General features: G+C 29.1%; 1 protein-coding gene across 3 annotated transcripts; it reads right to left on the bottom strand.

The window, feature by feature from the left end:
* Positions 1–696: 696 nt before the first annotated feature.
* Positions 697–8,387, bottom strand: LOC126833041 (delta-1-pyrroline-5-carboxylate dehydrogenase, mitochondrial). Of its 3 annotated transcripts, none has more exons than XM_050564160.1 (13): positions 8,093–8,387; positions 7,555–7,644; positions 5,703–5,779; positions 4,906–5,039; positions 4,761–4,808; positions 4,458–4,672; positions 3,151–3,322; positions 2,797–2,984; positions 2,505–2,727; positions 2,270–2,448; positions 2,007–2,195; positions 1,808–1,926; positions 697–1,294 (listed from the first exon to the last, which is right to left on the bottom strand). In XM_050564160.1, the coding sequence occupies exons 2-13, from the start codon at positions 7,602–7,604 to the stop codon at positions 1,182–1,184; spliced, it is 1,707 nt and encodes a 568-aa protein (XP_050420117.1). In that variant the 5' UTR covers positions 7,605–7,644; positions 8,093–8,387; the 3' UTR covers positions 697–1,181. The 3 variants fall into 3 exon arrangements, with proteins under 3 accessions (XP_050420117.1, XP_050420124.1, XP_050420133.1); XM_050564167.1 differs by lacking the exon at positions 8,093–8,387 and adding an exon at positions 7,701–8,050; XM_050564176.1 differs by lacking the exons at positions 7,555–7,644; positions 8,093–8,387 and having other exon boundaries at positions 5,692–5,779.
* Between the last annotated feature and the right edge of the window lie 1,627 nt (positions 8,388–10,014).

The raw sequence follows: 10,014 nt of genomic DNA, 5'->3' as shown, positions 1-10,014 counted from the left end.
GAATTTATAGATTACCTAATACCTCCTACTTCACATTTTGAATACATTTTAAATTTAAAAATGATCCAAATTTAAACAGCTAACAAAAATTACTAATATATCCTATACTAAATACTATATTATATTTGAAAAAAAATTAGTACTTATGGATATAATAATCCAATTATACAAAGGATTCTGACTCAGCGATAGGATCGATAATGACATCAGATAGACCAAGTGTGTCCGAGACTATTTTGAAAGCACTCCGATGATTGTTGACACTCGTCTTATTCACATAATCTTATTATATATTAGTAACATTAGTCATCTTGACTGTTTTCCAATTTGGCGGATTGTCAACAATTTGTTGAAATAATGATCAAAATAATAATATTTAAAGAAAATATAGGTTGAAGGCCAGATGCTATTCTATATTAAACAGCGGCAAGACCGAAGACAAAGATATTTTTGTCAAAGGGGACACGGGACACCAATTTAGCACAAACAAAATAAACACTATATTCTCACGTGACATTTGACTTCAAAGGATTTATTAAATAAAATACGCTCATGGATTATTGATGTAACTAATAACTAACTAGTTTTGCCTTAACGAGTTATTAGAGAAACACAACGAACAGTTAAAAAAAATAACTAGACAAAGAATGGAAATTTTGGTAAAGGTTAATATCAATAATTTACAAAACCAACAACTAAATTATACACAATTTAATATTAACAATAATGCATTTAAATACTATTATTAGGTACATATTTTTTCTTTACACCTAGTACTCAATGATGAACTTGTAAAAATTTAACAATTTCAAAATACTGCAAATTTTGTCAAAAATACTATGTCTAAAAGGTAATGACGAGGTTGCTTAACAAGTATGTAGGCTTCTATTATTTGGAAATTAAAGATAAAGAATGTAAACGTCAAATAAAATTACAACAACAATTAAAAATAAATAAAATTATAAAAGTAAATATTAAAAGAATTTGATTACTCAACGCACTCAATTGAGAACGTACAAGTACTATTTGTGGGTTAATATAAATTTTATATATATATAGGAATCCGAAATACACGTCTGGTATTAAATGGGATTTTAAACAGTATCACAGTTTTGCCATAGTTCAATACCAGGCAAAACACTATATCCTTCTTTTCGTTTGTTTCTATAACGCAGCATGCTTCAGTTCATGTAAGGATACTTCCATTCGGTTATAGGCACAAATGTTTCCTTCACTGATTGTGGAGATGTCCACCTCAAAATGTAGTGTGGTCCGCCGGCTTTATCGTTAGTTCCTAAAAATATATTTAAAATTATTATAAATATAAATTTCCTGTTTTTATTTAAATAAATAAATACTTAAAAAATATACTAATTAATTACTTAAATAAATTTAAGTAATAATATAATTATTACTTAAATATATTTTTAATTTTAACTAAACCATTTCTTACTTGAATAAGTGGCAACAAGATATCAAAAAAATAAAAGTTAAAACAATTTTAAATAACAGGTTATTTAAAACGGACAAATAAAAATATATTTAAATTAAATATTATTTAATAATAAATTATTTCGAATGGTTCTTTTATTGAATTGAAAAGCAACTTCATAATTTATGTAGCATTTTAATTTTTTTTTACTAAATAAATTATTGTATTTATTTGGATGCTTCTTCAAGTCACAAATTATAACCAGTATATTTTTTAAATAATGGCTGGTTTATGCATAGCCAAAAAAAACTGCGGTAGGCTTTTAAAAAAAAAAGATATTCTATTAATAATCCATGTCTTTACCCAAATACTAACCTGACATTCTACTTCCACCAAATGGTTGTTGTCCCACAACAGAGCCCGTAGATTTATCGTTAAGGTAGAAGTTACCAGCTGAATACTTGAGTGTTTCGAGACTTTTTTTCAAGAAATCTCTTTAAAATAAAAGTAGAGAAATAAAAGTAGGTTAGGTTTTGTATTCACTAATATACAAATCAAATTAATAGAAACATACTTATCTTGAGAAAACACTGCTCCGGTCAGAGCATAAGGTGTTGAACTCATTACTAGGTCGACTGTCTTATCGACTTCCGAATCTTTGTACACGTAAGCAGTCAGAACTGGCCCAAATATTTCTTCAGTCATAATCTTATCCAAAGGATCTTTGGTTTCCACTATTGTCGGCTGTATAAAGTATCCTATTCTATAAGTTAATTATAATAAAATAGTAGAATTATATATAAAAAAAAAAAACTGATATAAATATTGTTAAAATACTTGTTATCATATTGTCCGCCGCCAATAATTTCTAAATTGGGAGATTTCTTGGCATGTTCAATATATCCGCTGATACGGTTAAAAGCCTTATCGTCAATGACTGCCGAAGCGAATGAGTCAAATTCGCTAACATCGCCGATTTTAAGTTTTTTACGAGTTTCAAGTAATCCTTCTTTGATCTAATTAAACAAATACATCTTCATTATCTGCATAATAACAAGAAAATAAAACTTACTTTAGGCCATAAAGATTGTGGAACGTATATTCTAGAACAAGCCGAACACTTCTGACCGCAGTACTCAAACGATGACCGAATAGTACCATTAACAACGGACGTTACATCAGCCGATGGGTGGACAAAATGATAGTTTTTACCGCCACATTCTCCGATCAATCTCGGGAAATTCTTGTAACTATTTATATTCTGTCCCACTTGTGTCCATAGCCGATTGAAGGTTCTACATTTGATAAAAAAAAATACAAATATTAAATTAAAACAATAATTATACGTACAAACATCCACATACGGTACAGATCCAGTGAAGTTGATGCCCGACAAATAAGGAGATGCTGTAATTGTGTCACCAAATACAGGACCGTCAGCAGGAACAAAGTTGACCACTCCAGCTGGAACTCCGGCTTCGGTCATGATTTCATAAATAACCCAGTTAGACAACAAAGCCGTATCTGATGGTTTCCACAAGACTGAACATCCCTATAATTATTTTTAAAAAAATTGTTACGATTGTTTTAAAAAATATTTAATTACTATTATTTTATAAAAAATATATATTTATATTTTTTATATATGAATTATTATTAGTTTTTAAACTAATATTTAAAACATGAACTGTTATGGTTTATTGGATTACAAAAATTACCATTAACGCGGGAGTATAGGCCAAATTTCCTCCAATCGCTGTGAAGTTGAACGGCGATACAGCAGCGACAAATCCATCGAGACCACGATAACGTAAGCTATTTAATGTGACGTTTTTATTTTCACTAATTGGTTGATATTTTGTCAATTCCTTAGCAAAAAATGCGTTTAACCTGCAGAAAGATTATTCATTTAAAATCATAGAATCAACATAGGTGTAAGAATAGGCAGATTTGAATTACTCAACTAAATTTTCAATTACAATTTTCTTTTTTAATGTATAGGTATTTATAAATACATTGTAAAATATATAATGTATACATATTTTTAAATTATCTAAAGGGTGTAAAAAAATACTTTTTTGTAGAGTTTTTTATGTGAGATGTATTAACATTAATTTTTAAATTAATAGTGATTTTGATTTTTTTAAATTTTTAAACTATTGTTTGCTTAACTTTGAACTTCTGTAGAATTTTTTGTTTATTTTTTTTCAAGCAATAATACATTCTCACTTTTAATTTTGTGCATTTTTACAACTATAAAGACGTTTTAAAAAAATAAAAAGTCTAGAAAAACTCGCAAGGCCAGAAAAAAAAGTAAATTTGGTGTACAGAATTTTCTTAATAATAATATAAATCTAATTAACTCAAAATTTTTAACATATTATATTAGAAACAAAATCCATAAAATTAAGGTCCATTTAATAAACTTTTTTTTTTGGTGCAACTTGCATTTAAATATGGTCTTAAGACATTTTTTAGTGAGTAAGTATCTTAAAATAACCTCCATAGTTGAAAACTATAAACTGTAACTTACAAAATGAAATTCACAGTATTTAAATTGTCTTTTGGTTAAAGATTAAAAATAAAAATGTAAGTTGCAATTAAATACCTCAAATTGTGTAATAAGTAGTTTGTAATTTAATACATTTTCTTTGGTAATTTTTTTAAATTTTTATTAATACAATGAAAAAAAACGTTTATACTAAGCACAAAATATAAAATTAATTCATTAGCGAGTTTAAAGCTTGTTTAATATAGTAAAAAAGCGGCAATTTTTTTAATTAAAAAACAAAAAAGTTTTACGACTTTAGTCTATGCTTTTTGCTATTAACTTTAACACAGCTGCTATACAAAGATGGCCAACAATGAATACCAGAATAAAAATAGTGACAATACAAAATTTTCAAAAAAACAAAAACGTGTAAAAATGTAGAATTTAACCAAAAAAGTATATTTAGTAATGCGCTTAAAACTTCTTTTTACTTAATACGAAATGCATTGAAATGAACCAAAAATAATTATTAACCTGACAAAATCAATCAACTCTGCAGCCGAATCGATTTCTGCTTGTACGACTGTTTTTGACTGTCCCAACATGGTCGCTGCATTCAACTTCATTCGATATTTAGTAGCCATAAGATCTGCAGCCTTTAGCCAGATGTCAATTTTCTCTTCGATCGGGACTGCATCCCACTTTAGTTGAGCTTCTGTTGCTACTTTAATTGCTTTTGCCACCAAATCCTAATGTAGGTGTTTTTTTTTGTTTTTTAAACCATAGAAATAACATTCTATATGCGTCTTATAACACCCATTCATTATAAATACTTACGGACGACGCATAGTAGAATTTAGCGATTTTCTTTCCGTGATTATGGGGCTGTAAAATGGTATGGTATAACATGTGACAATCGATTTGACATGACTACATTTGCAGAATATAATAAAGCTTATAAATATTTATATTATATACATACCATAACTTGGTACCTAACATCTTTGGTTCGGATTTTTTCATTTCCAATAATAATCGGCACATCTTCCACATTACTCGACAGTCTTTTTAATTCAGCTTCTATCTCTTGACGTTCTTTACTGCCCTGCATGTATTCTACAACATTATTACAAACTCATCAATAAAAAATCAACTTAATCAGTGATGTAGTAGTAAGGGTATGCACTTTGCAAACTCTCCAATCACTTTTCTATATTGTATGTATGTACTCATAAAAAAAATTGGGTGCCACGGAGATCAAGTACACAATTTTGTTTTGAGCACATGCAATAGGTGGTACAAACAAACAATACCCTACAACTAAACCACAGCATGTAATTTCAACTAGTACAAACTTGCAACACTAGATAACTAACTAAAAGAAAATTATTATGTAAATAAAAAAATATAAAGTAAACAAATATTACTAAGTATTTGCATTTCTCTTATTAAACATGTATAATGTAGTAAATCATTTATAATATCAATAATTAGTCAATCACTCAAACATTTAATTACCTACACAATGAGAAACAACCTCGGAATACGTAAAATTATTAATATATATTTTTGATAAATTTACAATTGAAATGCTTCTCTGACCCCAAATAGATAATTTAATAGCTTTAATTAACTGATACCAAATACCAACAATGTATACAATAAGTAATGTTTTTTTACTATTAATTGTTTACATTCAACAAGGATCTATATTTTACGTTTGATCGACGACTTTTATGAATGAATGAATAAGAGCAGATGCACTTACATTTTTCTTACCTAATAGAGGTTCGTTTTTGATGGTGAAATCCTTAATTTTAGGTACAGCAACGGATCCAAAACCTCGACAACACAGGCTGAAATGAAAATATTTTATTTTTGTTACTTTAATTAAAAAGTTATCTAGTTATCTTGTTATTATAACCATTATTAATTAAACTTTAGACTTTCAGTTATTAACTATCAATAAAAAATTTTTTTTGGTATCCTAAAAAACTAAATAAAGATTAATCTATATTTTAGAATACTCCACAAACAAAAATTAACTCATTAATCTCCAAAGTTAAATTTGCCAACAAACTATACAAATATGTCGTAAAAACCAACTTTAAAATAAAAGTTTAGTATTTTTACACAACTTAATGCTTTTATTGAAACTTATTGTTTTAAATTTTAAAAAAAATATTGCTTCTTATTCACGTTTTAGGTCTTATTCCCTCAAATTGGAATTCAGATGGTATAGATTTGACAGTTTTTTGTATTTTTTACTTTATTTTGACTTAACGCTCTTCCCAAGAGATGGGTGGCCATTTCACCACTCCCCCTAACGATTGTCCGCCCGGAGGAACCAACCCCCAGTTTGCTGAGAAATAAAACAAATCAGTAACTTATAAAAACAAAATTATATTAAAAAAACCTAAGAAAAGATTACGTAGTAATACGTACATAATACATAATACACACTTACATATCTCATACATCAATTCTTTCTAGATTGCATATTAAAGATATGTCTCGAATAAAATATTTCAAGTATGTTATTGATACTTGTTATTTTAATAAAATGTCATAAATCTTAATCATTTTCTTTTTAATGTGAACTTGATAGGCATAATCTTAAAGTTTCCATACTATAATCCGATAGTAGAGTAGGCTATTAAACAATTGGATTTTTTTGTTATTTATGACCTTTGTTATGTAGTTGAAAACAAGAAATTATAACGACATTAGAAAGATAACCAGTTCTTTGGTTATCAGTTTGAATCTTAGAAAGAAAAAAAAATGTTTTTTTTCAAATGTATATAACAGAAGGTTAAATGTCAACACTCAACTATAAGACTGCACTCATATACGGTGAGCATTTGTTATTCAATATTGAAAATTCCTTTAAGATTGATTGGCTTAAATTTGAGCATCTATAGTTTGATACAACAAAAATTACTGCTCAATCAATGATAACTTCTTTAGATATATTCACAAACACTTTAGTCACTTAGAAGCTAAGTTTACGTTTTACACTTAACCTAACCCTTTTACCTCGACACTAATTCAAACAATATATTACTTTAGAAAATTCAAATAAATGTTGACAGTCATAAGCTCTACACTTCCAGTGTGAGTGTAAAAATGTATAATGTACAGATATCATTAATTTTTTTTTTTTTTTTTTAATGTAGTTTGAACTTTAAAAGAGAAGTTTGCCAATAGACAATTTACTGTAACCCAAAGCTTACAATAATAAATATAGACAAATATAAATTAACATATTACTAAGTACTTAATAAAAATAATAGTAGGAAATTTAGTTTTTTTTTTTTTTTTTATGAATAGACAATAGTAATAAAGATAGCAGAATATCATACTATTATGATATCAATACATCTTTTTGTAGTATTAACAAATAATGTAAATTGTGAGTTGGTAACGTTTTCAATCCCTACAATAATATTTAATTAAACAAACAGAAACTTTAACAAAATTCATATCTCTACTAAAAATTAATATGATTTAACAGGTTTTGCCGAAAAGTTATTTTTACTTAATACCTACGTTTTGAATTAAAATTGTATAAATTCATATTGTGCAACTTCCCTATAATAAATACTGAAATCAATATATAATATTTAAATACCTTTGGAATCCTTTTAGGGTCGACGAAAATCGATTTGCGTTGGCCAACATTTTTGACAGGTCCCGCACACGACACAAGTTCACTCGCGACCTAAACAAATTAATGACCAAAGAATAATTTAAAAACTATAACTAGCATACACGTACAAGTTCAATATTGCAACAACGGTGGTGGTGGCTCGATAATTTACTTGATACGATAACAATAATGGGAAAAAACTGGCTACGATATTATTGGTTGACTTGACGGATCGGTTTTTTAACGTTGAGATAAAAAATATTGATATTGTTAGTTGTTTAAAAGTCCAAAGTCGGACTTGAAAGTTCGAACACGACCTCAGAACAAAATTCACAATTCCGCTTTTACGGAATCGACAAAAGTGCAAACATCGTTATTCATTACGGATTTCGGGACGTTGCCAACAAAAATTACAGTGTGCGGTGTCAAAAATTGGGTCGAAAAACACGAGTCAACAAAATAGAAACTACCGCCTCATCTGCCGCCTAAATAAAATTAAAAAAAACAATCGACTGCTTACACTCGCTCAGCTGCTTCTGTTAACGCTACTGCCTTTAATCACATATGCGGTACTCGAACCGTCGTTGGTCAACAAAATATTATAATTATTATATTATTAATTATTTAGCCAAATGGAAAAGCAAAGAAAATAAAGCCAGCGCGGTCTGTCTATATGTATGATGGTGTATATACAGAGTGTGTGAAATGTGCATTAACTAAACGTATAACACAAAATCGTCCAAGTGTCCAACCGCCGCAAAACGAAGGCTGTCCTGAGGTATTCTCGTGCGGACATTCGATTGGTATACTGCCAAAACACCGGACAAAAAACTGAAAACACCGTCCAGGCTGCAAGCACGGGAAGTGTTGCCAACCTAAAATGTGGGCGACCGCAGCGACGAGTGGCGACAAACGGCGATGACGCGCGACAACCTCGTGGCGATCGACCAGACCAGACAGCTCACCGCTCACGCCTCACAGCACTATTGATACAAATTACAAAAGGAAATGCCGCCATAGTAGATGTCGCTTTTTATGTCACAGCAAAACGCATTACGACGATCATCATCATCATAATTATTGATAAATCATAGTATTGCATCACTACATAATGTAAGTCTCAATACCACGAAACGAGATTTACGACTGCACTTTTATCTAAAACATTAAGATAAAATAATATTACTATTAAATCGATTATAACTTTTACATTAGGAAAGCTTTTTCGGTTGACATTATTAAATATACGAAAAAAGACAATAATAAAGTTTTATAGTTTTATTCTTCCCGATTTTCGTGTCATCTAGGTACCATTTTATTTGTATTTCATATCGTTAAAATGAGTGGGTCAACAGTCTTAAACAGTATTTCAAATTTGAAATGAATATACGTCGAATAGCTTTTTTTACTTTTTGTGGCTGGACAATATTAAAATATTATATGTCGTTTTTTTTTTTTTTTTAAGTAAATAGTATTAGGGATATATTAATAAGAGTGCTTTAAATGAGTTCGTCCCTCAACATACAATACGGCTCCAACGCATAGTCGACTATTAGATTGTTTATAATTTTATTTTCAGTTTGACATTAAATAACTTACTACGAGATGGATAATTTAAAAAGTCCATCTAGCTAAACTCTACCTTTTTTAAATCGCGCTAGTAAGGGTTTTGGGCAGTTTCGGTATCTCGTGGTCGTCACTTTATTGCCGGTGCAGTGTTATTCTTATTGTGGTCTTTTTATAAGCTTTCGAATAATATAAGTTTAAAACGAGGCCTTTTCCTGAACACAGTCGCTTATACAATTAACCGTCGACAGGGTGACGGCCTTCAAAGATACCGGTGCCATAACATCCTTGTTAAATTTCACTATAGCTGTAACAGAACAAAAAGTAGTTATTAATAGTAAGTAGTATATTAGAATACTTTTTAAACAATTTTTGACGTAATTAATTTTTTTCCGCACGTCTTATTTAAAGAGGGACAATTTGGTGTCTCTGACGAATAACGATATCCAATACAAAAGCTCTTATGCTATTGTAGCTCTAATTTTCTTTTTACTCGATGTAGGTATATTTTTTATAAGAGCGAATGACCCACACTAATTTCACCAATGGGCTAAAATAATTAGTTGTTTAATTTCGTTAATAATTATTGTCGATGTATAAGAGTGTATGTTCTGCTCCTTAAAATAATACGTACTGGCATTAGAACATACACCAACATCATTACACTTGCTGTTATCAAAATTATAACTGGACCGTTAATAATAATTATTATTGTTCTTCGCTCGTAAATTTAGGACTAGACATTGTATTTATTTAAAACATTTTGAACGAAAAGAAATAATTGTATATGACTGGATATTGAAAATAACTTGAGTCTTAAGAGGACGTTATACCTCCTATTTATTAAGAAGTTAGGTATAGGCATTTTTTTGTAAA

Source organism: Adelges cooleyi, unplaced genomic scaffold, assembly GCF_023614345.1.
Source record: "Adelges cooleyi isolate 19-005CV unplaced genomic scaffold, UGA_ACOO_1.1 ACOO_flye_CR_arks_rails_tigmint_CR_PRNA_1, whole genome shotgun sequence".
NCBI classification, from domain to species: domain Eukaryota; kingdom Metazoa; phylum Arthropoda; class Insecta; order Hemiptera; family Adelgidae; genus Adelges; species Adelges cooleyi.
Note: the sequence above shows the minus strand (reverse complement) of the source record. Positions and strands in the feature narration are given on the sequence as shown.

Excerpts from the sequence above, each read along its gene's own strand:
- LOC126833041 (XM_050564160.1), bottom strand. The coding sequence starts at position 7,604 with ATGTTGGCCAACGCAAATCGATTTTCGTCGACCCTAAAAGGATTCCAA. Across the intron at positions 5,780-7,554 it reads ACCCTAAAAGGATTCCAAAG|CCTGTGTTGTCGAGGTTTTG; the intron begins GTATTTAAATAT and ends TTTTCATTTCAG. Across the intron at positions 2,196-2,269 it reads GGCGGACAATATGATAACAA|AATAGGATACTTTATACAGC; the intron begins GTATTTTAACAA and ends ATTAACTTATAG.